Source organism: Phaenicophaeus curvirostris, chromosome 5, assembly GCF_032191515.1.
Source record: "Phaenicophaeus curvirostris isolate KB17595 chromosome 5, BPBGC_Pcur_1.0, whole genome shotgun sequence".
NCBI lineage: Eukaryota > Metazoa > Chordata > Aves > Cuculiformes > Cuculidae > Phaenicophaeus > Phaenicophaeus curvirostris.
The window spans coordinates 1,588,340-1,613,583 of NC_091396.1; the positions used below are offsets into that span (position 1 = coordinate 1,588,340).

At 53.2% G+C, this 25,244-nt stretch overlaps 4 protein-coding genes across 4 annotated transcripts in view; 2 read left to right on the top strand and 2 right to left on the bottom strand.

Annotated features, from left to right (window-relative positions):
• Positions 1-6,100: 6,100 nt before the first annotated feature.
• Positions 6,101-13,326, top strand: CEND1 (cell cycle exit and neuronal differentiation 1). Its single transcript, XM_069857324.1, has 2 exons — positions 6,101-10,504; positions 10,587-13,326. The coding sequence occupies exon 1, from the start codon at positions 6,124-6,126 to the stop codon at positions 6,526-6,528; it is 405 nt and encodes a 134-aa protein (XP_069713425.1). The 5' UTR covers positions 6,101-6,123; the 3' UTR covers positions 6,529-10,504; positions 10,587-13,326.
• Positions 13,327-15,411: 2,085 nt separating this feature from the next.
• On the bottom strand, positions 15,412-18,704 carry FEN1 (flap structure-specific endonuclease 1). The gene is made up of 2 exons (XM_069857268.1): positions 18,688-18,704; positions 15,412-17,430 (listed from the first exon to the last, which is right to left on the bottom strand). The coding sequence occupies exon 2, from the start codon at positions 17,427-17,429 to the stop codon at positions 16,281-16,283; it is 1,149 nt and encodes a 382-aa protein (XP_069713369.1). The 5' UTR covers position 17,430; positions 18,688-18,704; the 3' UTR covers positions 15,412-16,280.
• A 231-nt stretch (positions 18,705-18,935) lies between these two features.
• Positions 18,936-21,127, top strand: TMEM258 (transmembrane protein 258). The gene is made up of 4 exons (XM_069857327.1): positions 18,936-19,039; positions 19,789-19,898; positions 19,990-20,146; positions 20,408-21,127. The coding sequence occupies exons 1-3, from the start codon at positions 19,037-19,039 to the stop codon at positions 20,114-20,116; spliced, it is 240 nt and encodes a 79-aa protein (XP_069713428.1). The 5' UTR covers positions 18,936-19,036; the 3' UTR covers positions 20,117-20,146; positions 20,408-21,127.
• A 3,342-nt stretch (positions 21,128-24,469) lies between these two features.
• Positions 24,470-25,244, bottom strand: part of MYRF (myelin regulatory factor) — a 64,472-nt gene continuing 63,697 nt past the window's right edge. Inside the window, exons 26-27 of the mRNA XM_069857328.1 lie at positions 24,872-24,946; positions 24,470-24,644 (exon numbers count right to left, since the gene is read on the bottom strand). Of these exons, the coding sequence (XP_069713429.1) occupies positions 24,558-24,644; positions 24,872-24,946 (162 nt within the window). The 3' untranslated portion in view covers positions 24,470-24,557. The remainder of the gene's footprint in view (positions 24,645-24,871; positions 24,947-25,244) is intronic.

Below are 25,244 nucleotides of genomic sequence, written 5' to 3' on the forward strand. Positions count from 1 at the left end.
TCTCTGCATCCCTGTGTGCTTGCTGAGACCTGTTGATTTGGTCCCTGCTCCTGCTCGGTTCTCTATGACCCTCTGGGAGCTTCTGGTGGGGTTGGGAAGGAAGGAAGAGGGTTTTTTATTCTGGAATCGGGGTGAAGTTTGGCATCGGGGCAACAGGAGGGAGCCTCCCCATCCCAGTCCTGCTTTCCTGGGTGGGGCTTGAGCAGGATGCTGTCAGGAGAAGGAGGATGGACTCGGTTGGATTGAGCTCCCTGCTCCATCTCGGGACTGACCTCCAAAAGCCTGACCTTCACAGGTTTGACCTTCAAGCATTTTCCATCTTTCTCAGCCACGGTGCCCGCCACCAGCCTCTAAATTGCGGCAGGATGGGGGAATTAAACCTCGAATTCCCCTAAATGCGGGTTTTCATCCCTCTGCATCCATCCCTCTGCTGGCAGGCTACCAGGATGGGGCTTGGCGAGCATCCTGATGCTCTCTCCGCATCCCTGGTTGGGTTTGGAGGCAAAGCAGATGGGGCAGAAGGGATGGATGGAGCTCAGTTTCTCTGCTGGAGGAGCTTTTCTTTATCCTTCCCCAGAACCTTTCTGCAGGGAGGGAGAGCGCTGTGGTTTTGCTTTAACCCAGGGCGTGCCAGGACCCTCGCAAGAAGGTCACCGCCTCATGCTGAATTGGCCCCTTGTCAGCCTGCAGAGGCTTCTTGCGTTTCAGCTGCAACCCAACAGTTTTCCAGCTGATGCCTGCAGATCCCTGGGCTGTGGGAGTCGGGACCTGGCTCTGCGCGTACAGAATTGCCTCCGTAATCTTTTCGCTGAGTGGATGATGCTGTGGGAGCCCCGTGCGATCCCGCATCCCCCAGAAGGGATGGGTTTAGGATGCCCGCAAGCTCTTAAATCTGCTGCAGTGCTTGGAGCTGTTTTATTGTGTCAGAGATAACCTGCATCTATTTTTTTTTTTTTTTTTGGCTTGTGGATAATAGAATTTGCGAGATCCGGGACCCACGGACTGTTAGGAGGAGACCTTAAAAGCACAGATCTTAGGAAGGAAATCAGCCTCCTGCATCTGGGTACCTGCTCCAGGCTGCGTGGGGAGCAGCATCCCAGTCTGGAAGCATCAGCCCTCATGCCAAAGGCGTTTTTCCAGGTGCTGGCAGGCTCGGTGTGCAGAGCAGGGCTTTGTGGGGGACAGGAATGAGTGGCTCCCCCCTCTCTGTCGCAGATTCCGAGCTACGAAGCTGTGCCTGGGAGGGGGATAATTCCATTTTCACTAGCAGGAGGCTGCTTCTCCTGGGGCTTTTGGGCTCTGAGGGGCTCCTTTCCAATCCTGCAGGAGGTTCCAGCCTGTCCCCAGGAAGGGATGTGACACCTTTCACCTGTCCCCAGTGCCCCAGAGCTGCTGACGTTGAATTGCTGGCTCTGGGAGGGCTGGAAAAAGCGTAATAAAGCAGCAAAAGGAGTGTGTTAGTGAAATGGTGAGCGCAGCAAAAGCCAAGACCTGAGGAGGTCTCATGGTGAGATGTCATCCTGACTAAAAACCCCTTTCCTTCGTTCCCCAGATTCCTGTCTTGGGGTGAGTGGTGCTCGGTCCTGTCAGGAACAGGCTTAAGGTCCAACACCTCCTGGTTTTGGAAGGGTGACAGCTAGGATCTTGTCCGACAGCAGTCGGAGCACGTGATGGGCACCACTGGAGAGCTCGAGATAAAGTCCTCTGCCTCCCCAGCCTGCTTTGGGGATGCTTTTCCAATTTTTGCCACGCTTTGTGAGGTGTGAGAAAGGGCTTTGTGTTGGTTTTGTGTCCGTCCCAGCGCAGGGTGCCTGGAGAAGAGGAGTTTGGGTGGTCAACCTCGGTGGAGGAGGGAAGGAGAGAGCTTGGCTGGGTTTTTTTGGCAGCAGGACAAGAGGGAATGGCCTCAAGCTCCACCAGGGGAGGCTCAGGCTGGACAGCAGGAGGAAATATTTCATGGAAAGGGTCTTTGGGCACTGGCAGAGGCTGCTCAGGGAGGGGGTTGAGTCCCCTCCCCTGGAGGGGTTTAAGGGCTGGGTGGACGAGGTGCTGAGGGACATGGGTTAGTGATTGATGGGAATGGTTGGACTCGATGATCCGGTGGGTCTTTTCCAACCTGGTGACTCTATGATTCTATGATCCTGTTCCCACATCTCCCTCGGTGCCAGGTAAAACCCAGCATCTACGCGCCGATGCAGCCAACAACCGATTGGGAAAGGGATTCATAAACATCTCATCGGAGCGAAGTGGGTCAGCAGCGTCTGCTGGTGCCGCTGTCTCCAAGCTTTGAGGGGGGCTGCAAGCAGAGCTGTCTTCCTGCACAGCCTGGTCCTGATGCTCTGGGATTATTTAGAAGCATCCATGAAAAGTCATTCCTACCATAATTGTGTTTTATCACCTTTGCTGTGCGTTGCGTCGGGAGCCGGGGGGGGCCAAAATAGACGCTAAGGGAGCTAAAATCCTCCTCGGGGAGCTGCTCCCCGCAGCTGAGCAAACACAAGCTCCTTATGTAAAGCTGTTTTAATATTTATGGTGATTCCGAGAGGCGCTGCATTGCCTCATCTGTCTCTACTTTGTGGAGATGGGGGGGGGGAAATGGCTTAGTCACGCTCCTCCCCATCCCAAATCTTAATCTGATGGGGCTTGGAGCTCCTGATCCAGTGGGAGGTGTCCCTGCCCATGGCAGGAGGTGGCTTTGAGGTCCCTTCCAACCCAAACCGTTCGATGCTTCTGCGATTCTATGATTTTATTGCAGGTGCTTGCCTGGCATCTCTTTAATGTGTTTATTCCCCAGCACCTTGGAAAGAGGGAGAAATGCTGCTTGTCCACGTTGGAAACGGGGAGTGGCAGCACTGGGAAGCAAAACCATAGAGCTATAGAATAATTTGAGTTGGAAGGGACCCAGTTCCAACCCCCTGGATGCCCTGGGGGCTGACAAACTCTCAGGTGTCCTCAAAAGACACTGGGGGGGCTGCACTTGAGCCAGTGAGTTTAAGATGCATCCCATGAGGGAGGAAAAAGCAGGGCTAGCCCGGCTGTGAGTCAGCGAGCCGCTTCTATTCTCCCCCCTAAAATAACTCAGCAGTGTGATTCCAGCTCTGCCTGCAGCTGTGGGGGGGACAAATCCTGATTATTATATTTTTTCAGAGGGTTTTTGCTGCTTTTTTACACAATTTTCAGCTGAGCAAGCCAGGACTTGCACTCCCTCCTGCTCATTGCAGCCCACGCTCATAGTTTTCTTAACTCTCCTCCAAGCTGCTTTGGTGCATGAGGAGATCTGGTGACCTCTGGGAGAGGAGAGGGAGGCAAGAAAGGTCTCAAGCCTCAGGGTCTGAGGAGGGACCCCCCAAGCCATGTGCTGGTGGCTCTCTGAAACGGTCCCTTCTCCAGGACTGGGATGGATGGGCTTAAAGATCCTTTCTGACTCAAACCATTCCATGATTCTGATTCTATGCTTCGTCTGCTTCAAGTTAATGGGTTTAGGGGCTGATAGTGGAGATGACGAAGGAAGAAGCATTAATGCTTGCTTAGTAACACGGTCCCGTTTAATTCTTTCCCCAGAAGCCAACACAGTCCATACTACTTGAGAGAACGAGGCTTTGGTTCTTATAGCTCTCCTCTTCACCTCAAAAAGATAAACTTCCTAACCTTTTTTCCAGACAAGTGAGAATGACAAAGAAGTAAAGGGGAGATTAGGGGTTAAGGAAGAAAATTTGAGGATAAAGAAGGTCTTTTTTTTTTTTTTTTTTTTTTCCATTTCTGGCTTTTTGTGCACAATTGCCTCTGATAAGACGCGGCCAGTAGCTATTTCTGAGACTGTTTTGTTGCACCTCAAACTCTGGGTTCAGTTTGGAGGGCGTTGAGGGGCTGTAGCACATCCAGAGAAGGGAAGGGGCTGGAGAACAGTGTTTGTGGGAGAAGCTGAGGGGCCTGGGGTTGTTAAGCCTGGAGAAAAGGAGGCTGAGGGGAGACCTCATCGCTCTCTGCAGCTCCTGGAAAGGAGGTTGTGGTGAGGTGGGTGCTGGGCTCTTCTCTCAAGGAACAAGTGGTGATGTAAGAAAATAGCCTCAAGTTGTGCCTGGGGATGTTTAGATTGGCTACGAAAGAGCATAGGAAGAGGATGCTCAGGGGAGTGATGGAGCCTCCATCCCTGGAGATGTTAAAAAATTGTAGAGGTGGCACTTCAGGACATGGTGGGGCTGGGTTGATGGTTGGATTGGATGAGCTTAGAGGTCTTTTCCATCCTTAATGATTCTCTGAGTCCATGGCTTCTGGAGTGTGTGGAAATCATAGAATCATAGAATAAGCAGGTTGGAAGAGACCCACTGGATCATCGAGTCCAACCATGCCTATCAAACCAACCATTCCTATCACAAAGGGGAGAAACCCCTAAGTATGAGCCCTCCACGCGTTTGTGGGGTGCAGCTTCCCACCACACCCCTCGCTCTGGAGCAGCAGCTCAGGCTCATGAAGTTGGTGGCTTCTCCTTCATCTCCTTCCTCCCTGCAAGGGAAAGGGGGCTGATATCTGCAGAGAGAAGACGACCTTCTCCTGGCGCTATCTTCACGGTGAGGCTCACAATGACTCATCCGCTCCAGGATTGATGCAGCTTTCGTCTGCGCGCGCACGGGAGGCAGATGAAGAGATGCAGTTGCTAATTTCCTGGGGGGTTGAGGCAGAGAAGGTGCCCTTCAGGGAGCTGAAGAAAACCCGTTCCTTACATCGGCTCCGTTGCAACAACCCCAGCAGCATCCTAGGAGAGCGGAGATGTTCATGCACCGCTTTGCTTTGCCCTTTTTCTCCTCTCTCACTGGTTTTATGAGCTCTGCTCCCTCTTTCCAGCCTGGGAAGGAGCTGGTTAGCTGGTGGGGAGTGAAAACCTCCCTGCGAAGGCACAGGTTGTCAAAAAAAGAAATAGCACGGTGGGGGAGAAGGAGGGGATGGGGCCTCGCTCACAAAACCTTCTTCTTACATGCTGCTGTCAGAGTGGGAGGCAGAGAGGGAGCTGGGAGGGGGAGGGATGGGTAGACAGGCAGAGGCAGCGACTGAGGAGAGGAGGGAGGAATAAATAGATGTGAGGAGCTAGAAAGGTGGAGAAATGGGGCTTAGAGAACAACTTTGTGTGATGGAATGAGGGAAGAGGAGCAGGTGGAGAAAGTTCCTCACATCTCTACGTGCAGGGTTAGTTTCTGAGACTGAGGAAAGAAAAGTGGGTCCAGAGGAGGCTACGAAGATGATCTGAGGACTGGAGCATCTCCCAGGCTGAGGGAGTTGGGGTTGTTGAGCCTGGAGAAGAGAAGGCTCTGAGGAGACCTTATAGAGACCTTCCAGTACCTGAAGGGGCTACAAGAAAGATGGGGAGGACTGTGATGGGATGAGGGAGAATGGGTTTAAACTGGAGAGGGGCAGATTTAAACTAGACATGAGGAGGAATTTCTTCACAATGAGAGTGGTGAAGCTCTGGCCCAGGCTGCCCAGAGCAGGGGTGGCTGCCCCATCCCTGGAGGGGTTCAAGGCCAGGTTGGATGGGGCTTGGAGCCCCTGATCCAGTGGGAGGTGTCCCTGCCCATCACAGGGAGTTGGAACTGGGTGATCTTTAATCTCCATCCTGCTGATTGGGTTTGCCGTGAAGGCAGATGTGCTGAGCAACCAAAAATTGAGAATTATTAGGTTGGACGTGATTATATTTGATCAGTGGCAAATGGTGTCACATAGGTGGCCAGAATAGGTCTTGATCACACATGGAGCTTGATGATAACATCCACTCTGACCTTCTTGATGTTCTCCCAAGCACAAGCACTGTCATAGATGCTTCGAACACAGCTCAGCTGCTAAAGAGCCAGGCAGCGGTTTTCCAGTTTTATCTTCTTCTCCATCACTCGAGTGGAACAGCATCAGCTCGCTCTGTTCTTCACTCACCTCTCATTGCTCTGCTTCCTCCTCCAGGTGCCGTATCATGTCCAGATAAGACACCACCAGCGTGAGAATCGTCCCGAGACAACTGCTCTGAAGGGTTGAGGTGTCCCTCTAGGTGGTTCCTCTGCTTTCTTCAGCATCCAGGTGGAGAAGAAGGGCTGGGATTGCCCTGCGCGTGACCAGTTGCCACCCACAGCACTTGTAAGGATGGATTCCAAAGGCAACGTCCGAAGTGGAAACAAACCCGATGCCAAGGCCCCCAGCTCCGGAAAGCCAGAAAAACCCAACCCTGGGCCAGCCACGAATGCAGACAAGAAGGAGGCTCCCAAAGAGCAACCCGCTGCCACCACCACCACCTCCTCCGGCACCAAGAAAGCAGGAGGTGACGCTGCCGTCGTCAACAACCACAGCAACCTGAAACCCAGCCCGGCCGCCACGGAGACGCAGGAGGCCACCGGCCAGTCCCCTGACTCTGACCACAAGGGAAACAGCTCCGAGGAGTCACCGGGCGGCATCTTCGACAACATGAAGCCCTTGATCATCGTGGGAGGAGTGGCGGTGGCTGCGCTGGCGGTGATTGTGGGAGTGGCGTTCCTAGCCCGGAAAAAATGAAGACGGAGACGGGGTGGGGATGAGAAACCCAACCCAGCTGTACAGCTCCTTTTGAGACAAATGCATGCAGGAAAAAAAAAAAAAGAAAATCTATACATATCTATATATATAGAGCGAGCTAGATAGGTCAACGACAAGCACCAACTGCAACTCCAAGAGTCTTGTTCAAGACAACTGTGGCGGTTTGACCCGGTGCGGGTAACTCCATGCACTCGATGTGTTCTTTCATGTAATATATCTCGGCTTATCCCACTGTGTATAGATTTACAGCTTCTCCTGATCAGTGTAAATGACGGTGTCCCCTCCCCTCCCCTGCGGGTCCTCCCTGGGAGACACCCCCCACCTCCCTCCTCTTCTCGCGGTCCCCTGTTTTCAAGTCCAAAGTGTTCTACGTCCCATCCAGAGTCCCCGCGTTGTGTTTCGGTTTGAAGTTGGGTTGCGGTGAAGAAGTTCTAAGGCGAGATGGAGCTTCGTGGTAAGACCTGGCTTGTCTGCCGCGTTTCTCCATCGCGCCGCTGGGGAAATGCAGGTGGAAGGCATCTCCCTGACCAAGCGGGAGCTCTAAGAGATGTCTCGTGTATCTGCTGCTCATCAACCCACCTTTAAAAACCCAACTGGAAAGCATCCTAGAGAAAAGCTGGTTGCAACGAGGGGCTGAGGATGCAGCGTTGCAGAGCTCGGGGCATCGTGCTGTCTCGCAGCTCAACCTGAGCTGCTGGTGAGGGAGGGAACGGAGGGTCCACGCTGTGACCCACAGCGCAGGGAGCAGCATGTGGAGGTACCTGAGCGAGTCCCGTGCCGACCTCAAGCAGCCAGCAAGCGATTTCTGGGTTTCTGGCACGTTGGGAGGGAGCCTCCAGCATCCCACGGCTCGAAAGGCTCACAGGGGCTAGAGAGACTTTGTGTTTTGGATCTAGTATTTCCTAAAGTTAGGTTGGGCTTTGCAGGATGCTGTGGCCTCAGCCCGATCTCCCTCGAGGTCGGCTGGACTCTGTTTGTTTGGGCTTCGGATCAGGTCTTTTGCCTGCTTTTTTTCCCCACTGAAGACTACGGAAGGTAGAAAAAGTGGAGATGAGATGGTTTTAGGGGCAGAGAGGACCTGGGACTCTATGAGAACGAGACTGCCCTGCTTTATACCAGGGAAACCCTCTTCAAGAGCTCTGGAAGTCTGTGCTGGGGGGATTTCTTACCTCCCTCCCGTGACTCCTCCAAGCTTTGGAAATGACAATCGATTCCCAGCCCTTGATTAGTTTGGTTTCATCGTTGAGAAGCTCAACTCTAAAGGCAGAGCTTGCGAAAGTGAGAAGGAGGCAGGTGGTGAGAAGAGGGGGTGCAGCGCGTTGGCCGCTGCCCTTCCCCAAACACCTTATCTGAAAGTTTCCATTAGAAAAAAAAAAAAAGAAAAAAAAAAGTCTTACAGGAAAGACCTTACGTGTTGGTTTTAAACTAGGTCAGAGATTAGATGAGGTCAGAACCACAGAGCTCAGCTGCAGCCAGCAGGCAGGGTTTGCAGTGATGGTTCTTAAGAGGTTGTCACAAAGGTTCTTGAGAGGTTGTGACGAAGCAGAGCGGGTTCAGGTAAAGAACTTAAGTCACGCAGCTCTAACCGAGCCTGGCTGTATGAATTCAGTGGGTGCAGGACCAGAGAGAGACACACGTTCCTCAGGTTCTGTGGTATCAGCTGCTGGCGAGGTTACCCGATAGGATGTTGGATGTGGCCATGATGTTATAACCTCTGCTCGTATCTGTCTTATTTACCTCCAAATCTGCTAAACGCATGCGGCTTCCCCAAACAAAAGGTCTTAGAGGCTTCCTGGCCATTCTGATGGTGAGATCTGTCATCCTCTTGGCCTCCAGGCTCACTAAATATTCCCAAAGGGGCGCAGCCTCTGGGAGAATCCGATGCCGTGAGGTGAGGTTTAACGTCTCCCTCTGCCTTTACCAGCAGAGATGGGGCTGGGAATGTTGGTTTGATGGTTTTCGGAGCAAGCGCCGCAGCCCCAGGTGAAATCTTGTCTCTTGGATGTCTCCTACGTCACTCCGAGCCTGGAGAATCTCTTTGGTTTGAAGCAGAAGGGTCCGTGTCGGGGTGTTTCTATGATTCCACTTTTGTCTAGAGATGTGATTACCCCTCGTTCTCTTTTGCAGAGGTTCTTTTAGTGAGGGGAGAGCAGGCAAACAGTAGTAAAGGAATAGGAAAGATCTTTGGAAAGCAGAGAGGTGGCAGAGGATGCAGCTCTTTGCGAGAGGATGAGGTGAGGCTGCAGCATCTGCACTGAGAGGCTGGGAGCTGGAGAGCCTCCCAACCTGATGGTGCCCCAACCTCTTGTTGGGGAGATACCTCATCGCACCCCACCTCCCTCTGCTCCTGCTTGCACCCTGAACATCCTCATGAGGGAAATTGGGGTGCAGTCCAGCCAGGAACCTGATCGCTGTGATTGGGAGCTGAGTGTCCGCTGCGTGTGGAGGAAGGTATCCAAACAACCGGGGTTTGGATGTGAGCACGGCTATTTCTGGGCTCCCGTTCCCTCAAATCTTGGAAGCACGAAGCTCTCGGCTAGGGGGGAATTTCACTGATGTTGCGAGGAAGGGAAATCGGCCACTGCTGCTCCGATTCCTGCTTTGCCAAGGTAGGGTGGTGATTTTCAGGCACTTTCCGAGCAGGAGGGTTGTTTTCAAGAGATGCTGCTCCCTGTCTTCTCCGTCCCTCTCAGCCCTGGCATAGGATAATTTCATTTAGCAGCGTGACGGGATCACAGATGTCACTATCTATCCTGTCCTGAGCGGAGTAAATAGGTGGTTTAGTGGTTGATGGGAATGGTTGGACTCGATGATCCGGTGGGTCTCTTCCAACCTGCTTATTCTGTGATTCTATGAAACAGGAGGAGGAAATAGAACCACCTGCTCTGGTTGAGTCTCGTGTTTTCCTTTATAACGTGGTTTTAGTCCTTGATTTAACCTTTGGGAACGGAAAAGGAAAAGGAAAAAAAGAGTTTTCAGCCAACGTGGGCCTTAAATGTGTCTGTCTGTCTCCAGCTCCCCCTGCCCTACCTGGAACCCACCTCTTCGCTCCCTGGAACAACTTCTTTGGCATCTTGGCTTGGTGAACACCTCTGCGTGTGTGTGTGTAGACACCACCACATCCATAGATGTTGATATTACTGCAGTCTGGGGTGGGGGGGAAACCAAACCAACCTGGAGCTGACCCTTCATCCGTTCCTCTGCCTTCCACAAAGTGTCCGTGGTGTCTTTTCTGTGCCATTTCCATCCTGCCATGCAGCGCCCGAATCCCTTTTTCGCTCCCTGGTTTCTTTCTCAGTGCGACGAATGTACGGCTAGCGAACTGCTGAATGTATGAATGACGTGCCCGTTGTGCTAGAAGCTCCAAATGACTGTTTCCCCCCTCCCTTGGATAGTCGTGTGGGCTACTTGCTTTCAAATAAGGCGCTTTTAGACTTGACTGAACTAGACCGGACTGTGTCGTGGCGCTTCTCCAAGTGTGGGTCTAGCGTGGAGTCAGGGAGCTCGAGCGTAGGTGCCGTCCGAGCGCCCCAGCGCGGAGCCGGGACGCTGCACTTCACCCCTGACTTGCAACCAACATCCTCTTAGCAAACGCCTCCTGTTCTGCCTTAATGTGCCAGGCTGTGCCGTGGTTTCGTTCCGAGACAATAATAAGTCCAGCGAGGAGTAGGCTTGAGAAGAGCAAATCCGCCTCCTCTCAGACTGGAAGAGAGGTTGAAACCAGCTTTGTGGAAGCAGAAGGTTTAAAAGACTGGACTCGCTGTGCTAAATAAATAGTTGTCTTTTCTCGTACTGAGCACACACCGTTATTTGCTTGATGTTCTTCTTTGTGTGGTGTTTGTGGTATGAAGTCCTTCCAGCGATATCTCCGTGGGGAGAACGAGCCGACGCTTATATCGAATCGGATTCTGTGCTTGGGATTTGAAGAGATCTAGATTGCTAGTTTACTCTTTTGGTAAAGTCTATAAGTTATAAAGTCTATAAGTTATAAAGTCTATAAGTTATAAAGTCTATAAATTATAAAGTCTATAAATTAGAAACTCTATAAATTATCAAGTTGCAAAACCAACTTTAGCCATCGTAGCTTGTCACTAAATCTATTGATTCAATTCCTACACCCGACCTCAACCTCTTTTTAAGGAGTCATAAGTTTTTGTTGAGTTATAAAGCTGTCATTACGCTCTCTTGGACAACTTAGAAGGTTTTTGATGCTTCTAGACTGAAGGAAGAACTAGACTGCTTCTTTTTTTCCTACCCATTTAATAAGCTATGGATAAGTCCAATTATTCCTAACAGGATGCAAACGAATCTGGAAGCCAAACGATAAAGCAGGAGCATTTTCAGGAGGGTGGAATGAATCCCTGCAGGTGCCGTTCACCTCTGGGACTCACCCTTCCCTGCTGAACAAGAGTTTCTTAGCTCCATTAGGTTGAGCGATCGATTAGAAATGAGTTTGTCTCTGCCGCAGCGAAGTTTTGGGGTTGGCTACAGAAAACAAGGGGGATTTTTTTCCGTTGGCTTCGCCGTGCTCTGCTGAGGCTTTTGAGGTCTTGTTGGCACCAGGGGTACGATTGCGGGTCGCTGTAAAATTGCAAAACCTCTCTGGGCAAAGCATTTCTTGGTCATTCAACCTTCCTTGGTCCTGCTGAGCGGGAGGAAAGGCTCCTTTATGGACTGAGGCAGCCACGCTCTACAACCCTGCTTATACTATATAACTATATGCATATAATCCACTAAAAAAACCCACTAGACTTGGGTAGAGGAGATGATTCTGCCTTAAAAATGTCCCTTCCCTTCTTGGAAATGCCACCAGGATTTAGAAATCGGCATCCTTCTAACTCTTCTTGGAAATAAGTGGGAGTAGCAGTCCTGAAAGACTTAAGAAAAACTTAGTCTTTAAGGAACAACCCAAAAGGCAATGAAAAATTTTATTCAAAGAGTGAAATTCTTGGAATTCCAACCAGGTTTTGATGAAAAGGTGCGTGAAACAGGACAGAGAAAGGCGGAGAGGGAAAAAAAAAAAGCAGATGGCATCATTATCTTAAATGGTTTGATGAGGACATGTTAATTTTTATTCTTTTTCCACGTCTATTTGTTTTCTCGGATGAAAGTAAAATTGACCAACGCAGAAAGCCGCAAGGATTTTAAAATTTGAATGGGCTGCTCAGGCGTTACCGTTTCGTAAATGGGAGGCTTGAAAATTCACGGCTCGTTCCACCAACGCTGCTAACAAACCGATACCCGGAGCAGCAAGTGGGGAGAGAGATCTTGGCCACTGGCTCTCGGCATGGAGGGGTTTGGCTCTACCTGGAGTCCTCGGGGACTCATTCTCTGCTCATTGATGCTTTGTTCTTCAGATTAAACCAATTTTCTTTTCTGAAAAACATAATTCGGATTAAATAGGATTGGGAGCAACACATTCCTCTCCTTCCTGTTTCTCTTTGGGTTGCTCCCAGCTTGAAATTCAACTTTTTTCAACTTGTTGTGATGCAAAGAAGACCAGGAATGAAATTAGAGCTTCATTGCGTCTTTGCATGATGATGCTACATTATCAAAAAGCCTAGAAGGTAGAGAGGAGCCTTTAATCATCTTTGCACCAGTAGAAACCTGCATTGTATCCCTGGTTTTGCCCCAGCAGCTTCAAGCAGTCACGTTTTTTTGGGGCAGCTTGATAAGAACAAAGGTGCCATACAATTTTATCACGTTTAAGAAGAACCCCAAACAAACCAGCAAGCAAATAATTTGGCTTTATTAAGTTTTGAGCAGCCCTCCTTCCACCTGGTGCCTTTTCCCGGGTCCCTGGTTAGGACCGTTTCAATCTTTCAAGAGGAGCGATCTCGGCTCCCCGGTGACCCCCAACTCTCCTCCAGTGGTAGGTGCAGGTTGTTGTGGAGAAAGGAAAACTGGAGAAAGGGAACTCGAAGGTCAGATTACAGGGGATTTGACTTTTTCGTTTGGTTTGTTTGGGTTCTGTTTCTTTTCCAGGGACTGATCCAAAGCCCTCGGAGGTCGGATGGAAAGCTCAAACGCTGGAGATGCTACAGGCGTCTTTCCAACGACACCGGTGGGTTTTGAATCGGCTCTTGACCGTGTTTTCCCAACCAACAGGAATTTGACACCTTGATTTCTTCCCTGGACAAACCAACCTGCTTGTCACTCACACGTATTTACCTGTGGTCAACATCCAGGTTTGGTTTGATTTGCTTTCAGAAACACTTTGCTGCTAGACACATTTCCTGGAGGGAAATGGACACCTACCTACACACAAAGCTCTACAGCTAATTTATACCTTGTTGAATTTATAATCTTGTCTATGCTTCTATGGACACTTTGTATGGGCTGCAGCTCAAATCCTAAAATAGTCAAGAATTTTTCCTTTCCCATATAGTATTCTATTTACTTTGACTTAAAAAAAAAAAACAACAAAAAGCGTATAAATGCAATAATGCAGGTAGACTAGAAATACTAGATTGAAAATTAAAGTAGTTTAGCTTGTCCCATTGTGACTGACAGTGTTGTCTGACACCCAACGCTGTACCCTAACATTTTCCAGGCTTTCTACGTAGCTGAATCTAGTATTAGCTTTGAAAACCCATTGTATGAGTGGTGGGTGGATGGGTTGGAAACGTGTGCTCTCTACACCCTGTATGTTACTCACCTCAGAAGCTGTATGGCCACTCCATCTGCTGTGAAACTGTAAATGATTCCCAATACACCTGTAACTCTTACCAGGATTGTGAGAAATAAACTATATATAGAGATATCTATACACACATAGATATATTGTATAATTCCTCCTCTGAGCAGCGTTGTGGACGAGGGGGTGTGAGTGAAAATCTTGGTCTCCCTCTCGCTCCTGACTCAGCGTGTCTCCTGCAGGCTCGCCGCTTGCTAGGATTAGCGATCCCGGTGAGGACTGGAAGAAAAGGCACATTCCATCCTGGATAAACCCCAGCCTGGCCAAGGAAAGCAAAGGAGGATTGTTGTGGTGCAGAGCGGGCTCCTCCAGAGCCACAGAGGAAACCCTTTCTGATCCCAGTGATCCCGTCATAGACTCATAGAAGAGTTTGGGTTGGAAGGGACCTTAAAGATCATCCAGTTCCACCCCTTGCCTAGAGAAGGGACACCTCCCCCTGGATCAGGGGCTCCAAGCCCCATCCAACCTGGCCTTGAACCCCTCCAGGGATGGGGCAGCCACCACTTCTTTGAATTCCAGAGCCTCCCCACTCTCATCATGAAGAAATTCCTCCTTATGACTAGTTTACATCTGCCCCTCTCCACTTTAAAGCCGTTGTCCCTAGTCCTATTGCTACAAGCATTTATATGAAGTCCCTCCACAGCTTTCCTGGAGCCCCTTTCAGCCCTGGAAGCTGCTCTAAGGTCTCCTCGGAGCCTTCTCTTCTCCAGGCTGAACAACCCCAACTCTCAGCCTGGCCTCCAGCCCTCAGATCATCCTTGTAGCCTCCTCTGGACCCCTTCCAACAGCTCCATCTCCTTCTTATATTGAGGATTCCGGAACTGGACACAATAATCCAGATGGTCTCATGAGAGAGGAGCAGGGGGCAGAATCCCCTCCCACTCTCCTGCAGGCTTTGCTGCCCCCCCCTTGTTTTATCCCCTCTCCCCTGCCGGGTTCGGGTGGGCTCCAATTTGCTTGGTTTTAAGTTGGCCAGGGAGCATCTATCCTCACAAATAAACTATCCCCTGTGCACCCAGCTGTCTGTGGGCTTCTTCCCATGGATGAAAGCCATGGATTCCCTCTCACCTGTTGAGAGCAGGAGGCTTTCGCCGCTACTTACCACTGCAAATAGCTGCTGTCACATTCCACCAGCCCCAAACGGAGCCACCGCAGGAGCCTGCAGGCACAGGACTCATTTTAGCTTCTCTTAACATCCCTCAGAGCAGGAAAGCACAGAAATTCTTCCTTTCCAAGACTCTGAGAAGCTGGGATGGAGCAGATGCTTGGCACTCCCTGCTACCTTGAGTCAGGGTGCATGAAAGCTCCTACGTTGGGCTGGTGAGGAGCTGCCTGGGCAGAGAGGAATCACCCCTGCCCTTTCCAGCACTGCATCCAAGGATTTGAAGGGCTCCCTCACTTCCTAAGATCTCTTCCAGCAAGAGCTTGGCCCCTCTTAACAGAAGAAAGAAGGAACCTGATCCAGTAGGAATGTCCCTGCCCGTGGCAGGGGATGGATCTGGACTTTAAGGTCCCTTCTAACCCAAATCATTCTGTCCTTCTACCAATATAAATTTATTTATTCATCATTCGTTCCCTCACCCCAAAATCCTGTCACTGGAGCTTCCCAGTGGTCACAGTGAAGGTATCCACAGATAAAACAGGAATAGTTAACCAAGAAGCTCCTGTTAAGACAAATTAGATTGAAACATTCAGAATACACCCTGGGAAAACACAACCCGTCTGCGCTGTGTTTTGAAATGAAATCATGGAAATAATGCAGATCCTGGCTTGCAAAACCCCTACCTTAAAGCCTCCAGGAAAGCTGCACCAAGAATGCAGCCTGGGCTCCGCTTCTCTGTGAGAAAAGAACCAGTAACAGGATTTTTGGACAGTTTTACTGCCAGAGCAGGATTTTCCCAGCTGAAGTGGAGACTGGGAGCGAACAGCTCACAGGGTGGAAAGCACAAATAGTTCAGATCTCTCTGTTAAACAGATAAAAACAGAGCAGGTAATAAACCATCACCTCTCATCCTGACTTTAAAATCTATTGACCCTGCGGCATTTCCCGCATATTCCAGTGTTTTAGGGTTGTGCCTTTTTTGTTGGCTGTTGTCACCAGTGGGTGTCCCTCTAAATGTTTCTTCAGCAACCACGTTGAAGCCACCTCCCCAGACAACGAGAAACACTGTATTTACAAATTTTATTCTGAAAGCAAACTCCAGCACATCACTTTGAAAAGACTACGCAAAATACAACATAAAATAAGAAAAAAATAAGAGGCGCTGCCTTTTTTTTTTTTTTCCTCTCATTCTGGGACCTGTCTCTATGTGTCCAATGCAAAAAGATGCCTCAAGAAATGAAGGAGCGAAGAGGATTCCATTCTAGGTTTTACTTTTTACACCTAAAGCAGCATCTAGTTGCAAAATTCAGGCATGGGGAGCTGCAGTGTCAGCTCAGCTTATCCTCAGGTTGTGCCCAGACAGCTTCCACAGGACTGGGACTGCAATATTTTGTCCCGATTCTTAAACAAATAAGTGATGTCAGCAAGGGAAGGAAGAACCCAAACCAAATCCTCATTAAAGGGAGATGTTTCCCTCTTTATTTCAAGTCTCCTTCCCTCTCCAATCTGCCTTCCACTCCTCCTCAGCTCCTTCTTCAGCCCCTGCTGCTTCCCAGATGGATTGTCAGGCAGAAATCTCTTTATCACACTCGCACCCAGTTTCCTCTCTAGCTACTCACCTTTTTATTTCTTAAATCAGGCTGTCATCACACCTTCCTTTAACTCCAGGGCCCGGGTATCACTTCCAGCCCCCATCTGAACCCTCAAACTGCTGAACTAATGAATGCAACTCCCTGGTTCCTCGCACCCTGCGGCTGTTTCTTCTCTCCCAGCAGGAAGAAGCTTATCAGATTCTCTAACCTAGCCTGGTTAGAAAGCCCTTTGGCAGCTTCCTCCCCTGCACTAACAAGCAGGACAAACAGTTTGTTATTAGCCTAAAATTCCCGGGTGAGCATAAAAACCAGTCACAGGGTTTGTGTTCGGCCAGCCTGGCTACTTCCCCTTTTTGGCCTTGGCGGCCGCGGGGCTATTGGTCTTCGCTTTCTTCTTTGCCGACCCCTTGGCCTCCGGCTCCTTGCGCTTGGCGGACGTGATGGAGCCCGTCACCTTGAAGAAGTCATCGAGGCGGCCCTGGGTGCTGCCCTGTCGGCTTTTGCTCAGCTGCTTGACCCCGTTGCGGATCCGCTCTTCGTTGAACTGCTTCTCGCCACACATGAACTGGACGAGCGCCTCTTCGTTGGGCTCGGTCCACTTGAGCTCGACAGCGTCGGGGTCGACCACATCGGGCTCCAGAAAGAGCTTCTGGGCTTCTTTGTGCAACCAGTTCTCAGGCAGAGGGTACTTCTTGGTGTCGATCTGCTGGACGATCTTCTCGATGCTTTTGTGCTCCTTGATGAGCTCGACGGCGCGCTTGGGCCCGATGCCGCGGATGCTCTCGCAGTAGTCGCATCCCAGGAGGATACACAGATCCACAAACTGCTCCCAGGTCAGGCCTAGATCCTGCAGGATGCGGTTCAGGTGAAACTCCTGGATGGGCAGCTTCTTCGTCTCGCTAGCAGTAAGATGGCGCATCAGCACGGGGCTACCGAAGGTCAGACAATCCATATCTTCCGTAGCAGCCGCGTAGACCTTCCCGGCCTTCACCAAGGTAGCACAGCTGGCTTCAGCTTCCCCTGGCGCCTCCACGTAGGGAATCCCCATCAACGTCAGCAACTTCTTGCACTCGTCGGTGTGCTGCTGGGTCACCTTGACCAGCCTCTTGCTGTACTTCTCGACGTTGTCCTCCTCTCCGGCCTCCTGAGCTTCCTGGAGGTGTTTCTCAGCCTCGGCTCGGCGTTCAGTCCGCTTCGCCAGCTCTCCGGATTTCAGCTGGGGTGGTTTCCCGTCGAAGACGTAAACCGGCTTGATGCCGTTCTCCACCATGCGGATGGTGCGGTAGAACATGCCCATCAGGTGGCTGGTGGTCTCGCCGTCTTCGTTCTGAAGGACTTCGGCTCCCTGCCGCACGGCGATCAGGAACTGGTAGATGCTCATGGAGGCGTCGATAGCGACCTTCCGGCCGAAGTAGGACTTGATGTCGTTCTCCCGGATGGCACCAGGAGCCACGGCGGCGATAAGCTTGGCCAGGCCATGGATTCCCATCCTAGGGAACAGCAAAGGGGAGGCTGGGATCACCCTCTGCACGCACACACACGCACGGGGCTGGGGGGGAAGCACCAAAGGGAGAGGGCTCCTTCCTCTAATTCCCATTATTCCATGCGCTGCAGCCTCCCATTATGCTCCTCTTCCTGCCTCAGGCCCTCCAGGCGCTGCTGTTCCACGCCCCAAACACCTCTAGCTGCTGTTCCACAACCCCCCTTGGCCTCTCCAGTTGCCGTCCCCACCTCATCCACCCCTGCTCCCCAGCCCTCCCCTCTCCACCTCCCCCCACAGGCCCTCCAGCCCCCACTCCCCCTCCCTACATCACCCCTCACGCCCCCAGCCCACCTCAGCCCCCTCCAAGCCCTTCCCTAGCCCCCCCAAGCTCTCCCAGCTGCTGTTCCCCCTCTCCAGGACCCTTCAGACTCTCCTCACCACCATCCCACCCCCTAACAGGCCCCGATTCTGCCCCCCCCCACTCCTGTTCCCCCTCTCCAAGACCCCGGTTCACCCTCTTTCAGCCCCTCAGCCCCCGTTTTGCCCCCCCAAACCCCTACTCCCTCTCTCCAGGCCCCTGTTCTCCCACCCCCAGCCTCCATTCCCTCTCACAACCCCCCCCGATCGCGCCCCCCCCAGCCGCCATTCCCTGTCACCAGGCCTCCATTCCCTCCCTCAGCCCCGATTCCAGCCCCCAGCTTCCCATCCCCACTCTTCAGGACCCCGTTCCCCCCCATCTCCGGGACCCCGTTCCACCCCCAACCCCAATTCCCCTCCCTGCAGGCCCTCGGTCCCTCCCCCAGCCCCAAATTGTAAACCCCTCAGCCCCATTCCCGCTCCCCAGCCCCCCGTTCCCCCTCCCCTCCTCTCCAAGACCCCATTTCCCCCCCTAAAGCCTCGATTCCCGCCCCTCAGCCCCTATTCCCTCGCTCCAAGCCCCCGACCGCCCCCCCCAGCCACCGTTCCCCCTCACCAGGCCCCCATTTCCCCCCTCTAGCCTTATTCCAGTACTCTAGCCCCCCATTCCCCCGCTCCAGACCCCCGATTTTCCCTCACAGCCCCTATTCCCCCGCTCCAGACCCCCGATTTTCCCTCACGGCCCCCATGTCCCCTCTCCAGGCCCCCGATTTTCCCTCACGGCCCCCATTCCCCCTCTCCAGGCCCCCGATTTTCCCTCACGGCCCCCGTTCCCCCTCTCCAGGCCTCCGATTTTCCCTCACGGCCCTCATTCCCCCTCTCCAGGCCCCGATCCCGCCGCCATTACCCGTCGCTCTTTCCCGCCGCCGCTCCGCGCGCGCCGCCGCGGTGCACGCCGGGAGCCGCCGCAGCCAATGAGGAGCGGCTCCTGCCGGCCCCGCCCCCCCGTCCCGGCATGCCCCGCGCGCGGGACCGCTCTGTCAATACGGGTCACGCTCCCTTTGCCACCGCCCACCGACCCAGATAGACCCCGCCGCTGTCCCGGCATGCACCGCGCCCCCTCCCCAGTCTAGGCAGACTTCATCCCCCCTCTATCCCGTCATGCACCGCGCCCGCGCTCACTTCCGCTTCCGTCCAGGGTCGGCAAGTGAAGGCAACGACGTGTCTGAAGCGGAGCGAGAGCGGCGAGCGGAGCCATGGTGAGGGGGGACAGCACAGCGCGGGGAGGCGGCCGGGAAGAGGGAGCGTAACAGGGGGAGAAGTCTGGCTGGAAAGTGCCGGGAGGAGAAGGACCTGGGGGGGTTGGTTGAACAGGAGCCAGCAGGGGCCCAGGGGGCCAAGAAGGCCAAGGGCATCTGGGCTTGGATCAGACCCGGCGTGGCCAGCAGGGCCAGGGAGGTTCTTCTCCCTCTGGCCTCGGCCCTGGGGAGAGCGCTCCTCGAATCCTGGGGTCAGTGCTGGGCCCCTCCCCACCAGAAGGATGTTGAGGCTCTGGGGCGATTGCAGAGAAGAGAACGGAGCTGGGGAAGGGGCTGGAGAAGAAGAGGAGCGGCTGAGAGAGCTGGGGGGGTTCAGCCTGGAGAAGAGGAGGCTGAGGGGAGACCTCATTGCTCTCTGCAACTCCCTGAGAGGAGGTTGTGGAGAGGAGGGAGCTGGGCTCTTCTCCCAAGGGACAGGGGAGAGGACGAGAGGGAATGGCCTCAAGCTCCACCAGGGGAGGGTCAGGCTGGACATTAGGAAGAAAAATTTCACAGAAAGGGTGATTGGGCAGTGTCCGAGGCTGCCCAGGGAGGGGGTTGAGTCCCCTTCCCTGGAGGGGTTTAAGGGCCGGGTGGATGAGGTGCTGAGGGACATGGGTTAGTGATTGATGGGGATGGTTGGACTCGATGATCCGGTGGGTCTCTTCCAACCTGGTGATTCTATGATTCTATCCCTGTGTTCCCCCCAGGAGCTGGAGGCGATGAGCAGATACACCAGCCCGGTGAACCCGGCTGTCTTCCCCCACCTCACCGTGGTGCTGTTGGCCATCGGCATGTTCTTCACTGCCTGGTTCTTTGTGTATCCCCGGGGCGGGGCCAGGGGAGCGGGGATGAGGGCTTAGGGCTCACCCTGCTCTGCCTCCGTTATTGCCTTAACCCCCGGGCCGCAGCTACGAGGTGACTTCCACCAAGTACACGCGGGATATCTACAAGGAGCTGCTGATCTCCCTGGTGGCCTCGCTTTTCATGGGCTTCGGAGTCCTCTTCCTGCTGCTGTGGGTCGGCATCTACGTCTGAAGCCTGGTGGAGGAGCCCTGGCCCCGCCTGGTGAGTCCTGAAGGTCTAAACAACCTGCGTGTGTCCGGAAACGTGGCCCTGGGACAACTGATCTGTCCCAAACCAGAGCTGGGAAGCACAAAAAGCCGCGTCCCGCTGTTAACTGTGGGCAGGGCTGGGGCTTAGCCCCGTTTGGGGCAGCGAGGAGGCGTCTGCGCTGCTTTCTCCTCCGCTCCGAGCCAGCAGAGCCTATCCCAGTGCCACCCTGGGGAATCCCGTCACTGATCGCCTTCGTCTCTCCTTTAATTCCAGGTGGGAAGCCCAGCGGAAGCGTTTTTTGTATTTTTATACTTCAGCAACCGAGCCTGCGTCAGGCGTGGCCTGTGCTGCTGCCGAGTGACTTCTGCAAACACGGCCTGAATAAAACCGCCTCCATCACGCAAACGCCTTTGGCCTTGTGGTTTGTCTCCTAGATATGTTTTTTCCGTGGCTTTTCCAAACCTCTTGGATATTGGCACCAGCTCCCTGTGCCCTGGGACAGGCCCCGTGTTTGTTAGAGGCTTCCAGAGCTGTGTCTGCCCAGAAGGGTTTCGGGTGAGCCCTGGTGCAGCGAGATGCTAGAAAATAAGCGCTTTCCATTCTATTCTGCTTTTATCTAGAATTATAGAACGGTTTGGGTTGGAAGGGACCTTAAAACCCATCCAGATGCTACGTGGCAGCGAGCAGCCACAGGCTGAGGTCACTCTGACCTCTGGAAGTTAATGATACGCGGGTTCCTCCGTCTCATGGGAAGCAGGGAAGCGGAAGACCCTTATTTCAGAGCAAGGGAGGAATGTCCCTGGAGCCATCCTTGGATACAAAGCAGTATTTATATATTTATTTATATGGGCATATTTACCTCCAGCATAAAACAAAGTCTAAATAAGCCAAATGAAAAAAAAGTGGGGAATCCGGAGGAGACTCAGCACTCAAATTCATCAAAATATAAATATAAATCAGAAAGAAAAAGAGGGAAACCACGCTTGTTTCCCCCCCAGATAAAAACCGATAATCAAGAATAACCTGCTAAGAATGCAAATCTACAAACTCGCTGGCAATATACAGTGATTAAAGCTGTGACAGCAACATTTAAACCAAACAAATTAGTGCTTTACTTTTTCCTTAATCCTTGCAGCGGTGCCATAGTCTCTATTTACAGGCTTTAAGCGCTAACAGTAGGACAGAATCTTGGTGAATTTGCTTTTGAAACAAACTCCGGAAGAGCCGGTCTCGTTTCCACACTCTTTTTCCTCCCTGCCAAGCACGTGGAGAGAGGGGAAGCGCCGGATTTCCAGCGGGAAGAGAGGGTTTTCCCGAGGCTGCGTGGCTGGAGACAGCGGCTCCGAGCTCCCTCGGTCTCGTGCGGGGCAGGGCCTGATTGTGAACTCTCTTTTGTTGCTGATTGGGGAGGGGGAGCGCGTCTCCAGAGGTGCTTTTGGGGGGCAGGCTCTGCAAGCGGCTCTTTCCGCAGGCGTAGGAACGATCCCGGGAGCCTTTAAGAACCGCAGCCTCCCCGTGAGCTCCGGTCTCGCTGGCAGCACGTAGGATTTCTGAGATATCGTGATTTAAGAGGCTAGAAACTGCCTTCTGAATCCCTCTCCTCTTTGAATACCAGGGGTTGCTGTCCCCCTGGTGCTGCTCCGCTGCGAAACAGCCGCCTAGACCCGGCCTTGGCACTTTGTTTTGCTTTATCTCTGTTTCCAACTATCCTGCTCGCCGTTTCGAGGCACGTGTGGGGAAACCCCTGTTCCTATTAGCAGAAAAAGGCACTAGAGAAGGCTCCGTAGCCCTTAAGGCACTTGGTTTGCCAGCAGCCCTCAACGAATCCCATGACAAAGCACCCGCGAGGCTCCTTCTTCTCTCGGGCCACCACTGCTGCCTCGTTCCGAAGTGATTGTTTGATTCCTCTCCTCTGGGAGTGTCTTCCCTCGCTCCAAGGGGAGCAGGGGGGGTGATTGCAGGCCGTGCTCTCAGCTCTGGCCCTCGCACCACCACCCGGTGCCTCCTCAGGGCCCGATCGAGGGCACAGGTGTCGAACCCAGGAGGGAAAAGTGGCTTGGAGAAGGCTGCGTGGGCATCAAAGAACAGGCAGCGGCGCTCACCTCAACGGGGACGCGCCGGACGAGGCCCCTGATTGCCAAGAGGAGAAGAAAAGCTGCCAAGAAAGTAACTTCTCAATTTAAGGCCAAGCCAAAAAGCTCAGGGAGGTGTGGGGAGATGATGAGTGACCTCTGGAGAGCAACGCGGGGAGGTTTCTTTCCCATTGCAGGTAGGAACAGAGACTCCTGCTGAGCTGACCTGCTTGCGATGGGTACTCCCAAGCCTTGGGACCTCTTGTTCTTTTTTAGGGGTCTCCTAGCATCTCCTGCTTCGCTGCTGAGCATTCCCTGCTCCCATCTGGGCTTCGGTGCCGTTTAGGAGCTGGAAAGCATCGTGAAGCTGGTCGGGGCGGATGAGGCTTTGAGCTACATGATCCAGTGGGAGGTGTCCCTGCCCGTGGAGGCAGGAGAGTTGGAACTGGAAGAGCTTTAAGCTTCTTTCCAACTCCAACCCTTCTACGATGAAATGTGTGGGGCCCAGAGGCAGCCAGGGGAATGAAGACCTGACCTTAAACCAGAGCCAGGTCCTTCAGTGGCAGAGATGCCAGCTCTCTTTTAGGGATCTTGCAAGGAATTGCATGGCTACGGCTGCTTTCCTGGGGCGAGCCCAGAAGGAAGTTCAGAGATGGGTGGCAGGAGCTAAAACTGCTCCCCAGAGTGGGAAGAGAAAGCTGTGTAGGATCCTAGGTGTGCACAACCATCATCTCTCTGGAGAAAATAAATCTTTGCAGCTTGTTTCTCCGGAGCAGCAGAGCCAGCTCAGTGCTGGGAACGCGGCCTGCAGCGCGATTCCTGCTTCCGTCTCCACTGAAGGCAACAAAACGCAGCAGCCAGAGCCCAGTGCAGCTCCCCAAACCAGTTTGGTTCCAGTTGCCTCCAGCCAGGGCTGCGTGGGGCGAGGTGTCCTCTTCGAAGCCAGCGGTTCCACCCCTCGCTGCTCTTTCCTGAGAAAGACGCATCTCGGATGGAGGAACCTGGTGGTGGCTCAGCTTCTGAGAACATCGATGTTTCCTTCAGGAAGAGCTGCTGGAGCAGGACGGGGAGGAGGAGGCGCGTGCCAGTCATAGAATCATAGAATCACCAGGATGGAAGAGACCCACCGGATCATCGAGTCCAACCATTCCTATTATGTCTCGGTTGCTTTGTCGTCTCCCAGCACCGCTGCAGTAGTCAAGCTTTAACTTTTAGCAGTGACCCCTCTTGGGTTTCCTACGTGAGACACACGTGGCTCACCGGGGACAGAATTAAGAGACCCATTTTTTTATACAGCTTAAAAAAAGAATTCAGTAGTTTAGCAAGTTAAGAACTTGTAACAGTAAAATACCCAAAATACACTCAACAGAACTGCTTTCCGACAACAGCGAGGGCCCGCAGGCAGCGCTGCTCCCTCTCTTTTTGGGGGAGATCCACCAGTGGAGCCCCGTCCCGCGTCCCCAGCGCCCCAGCCTCGCTCTTCAGGGCGCTGTGGCCTTTCTCTCTCGGGCCGAGGTGGCTGTGCCGACTCATGAGCCCAGCAGGCAGCTCCAAACGGCTCCCGCGTCGCTTAACGCAAGCGACTCCCACTCAGTTTTTCTCCTCTGGGTTGATGCGAGTGTCCCCCTGCGGGGTTCGGGCTGGGCACAGCCTCAGCAGCATCTGCGGTTCTTGAGTTCAACCGTCCAGGGCTGGACACGGCGAAAATTAAGAGTACAGCAAGGAACGGGATAGATGGAGCAAAGGTTGAAGCTGCACCTTCTCCTGTTGTCCACAGAAGACAGTTTGTTGGGTTCTCCGGGGGTCCGTGGGGTCCAAGGAACAGCAACTCCAGTGTACGACTTCCAGTACGTCCAGGCACAGCCTTTTCCTTTCCAGAACCAACTCCAGCGTTCCGCTCTTGGAAAGGGCTCCAGTGTTGAGCAAATCCAGTGTGGTGAAGAACCGATGGGGTCCAGGATGGAGCTCCCATCCACGCTTCGCGTTGCGTCAGACCCATCCGCTTCCAGTCCGGTGTCGCGCTTTCAAATCCAGCGTCGCGAGGGGAAGGAGAAGCGATGAAGGACACGAGCGTCCTCAGAAAGGAAGGAGAGAGCCTTTGGGCGTGGGACGGTGGGAATCGGTGCGAGGAGAACCCAGGAGATACCACAGGGCTGGTTGTGTCTCTGGGGTTAGGGCTGATGTTCTGGGTCCTGTGCTTCCATGCCGGCGTCACCAGCCACGAGCAAACCAGCCCCACGCCGGAGCCGGGGGGGAGGTGGGGCTGGGGGCTAGCGGAGGAGGGTACGGGAGTCCCCCAGTGGCACCAGGCCCCCTCCTCTCTCCAAGCAGATGGCACTGGTGCTCAGGACTCACTCACAGAGCCAGTAAAACTGGAAATAATAGTCAGTGAAGAGGTGTCCCACCTGCTCGGGGGCCGTGCTGCAGTTGGCTTGGCCCTGGGAGAGAGCGAGAAAAAGCTCAGGAAGGGCAGGATGCATGTTCCGAGGGGAGGATTGTGCAGGAATTATGTGCTGGGGCAGAGAAAAATCATCCTCCTGCTACCCATGGAAGCGTGGGAGGCATCAGCCGCAGGGGAAAGGGCTGTGGAAGGCTCAACATTGCTGCCAAACCTCCCAACCCAGCCCTGGACAAGAAGAAAGACGATGTGGCTGCTGGTACTTACAGGCTGAGCCACTCTGAAGTGGTAGGTGAACTCGCGGAAGGACATCATCACGAGAGGCCAACGGTGCGTTGTTTCCTAGGGAAGAAAACAGAAGAGCTGGGATGAGATGGTGGCTGAGCACCATGGTTCTCCCAGGTCAGCCCGGTGAGGAACCGCACAACCCATGTTACTGAGTGCAGGAGAAACCTCTCTGAGGTCACAGAATCATGGAATGGTTTGGGTTGGAAAGGACCTTAAAGATCATCTCACTCCACCCTCTCTGCCATGGGCAGAGACACCACCCACTAGATCAGGTTGCTCCAATCCCCACTGGACTGGAACCCCTCCAGGGATGGGGCAGCCACAGCTCCCCTGGGCAACCTGAGCTTCCCCA

Coding starts and splice junctions, on each gene's coding strand:
- CEND1 (XM_069857324.1), top strand. CDS start 6,124: ATGGATTCCAAAGGCAACGTCCGAAGTGGAAACAAACCCGATGCCAAG.
- TMEM258 (XM_069857327.1), top strand. Junction 19,899..19,989: donor TTCACTGCCTGGTTCTTTGT/GTATCCCCGGGG, acceptor CCCGGGCCGCAG/CTACGAGGTGACTTCCACCA.
- FEN1 (XM_069857268.1), bottom strand. CDS start 17,429: ATGGGAATCCATGGCCTGGCCAAGCTTATCGCCGCCGTGGCTCCTGGT.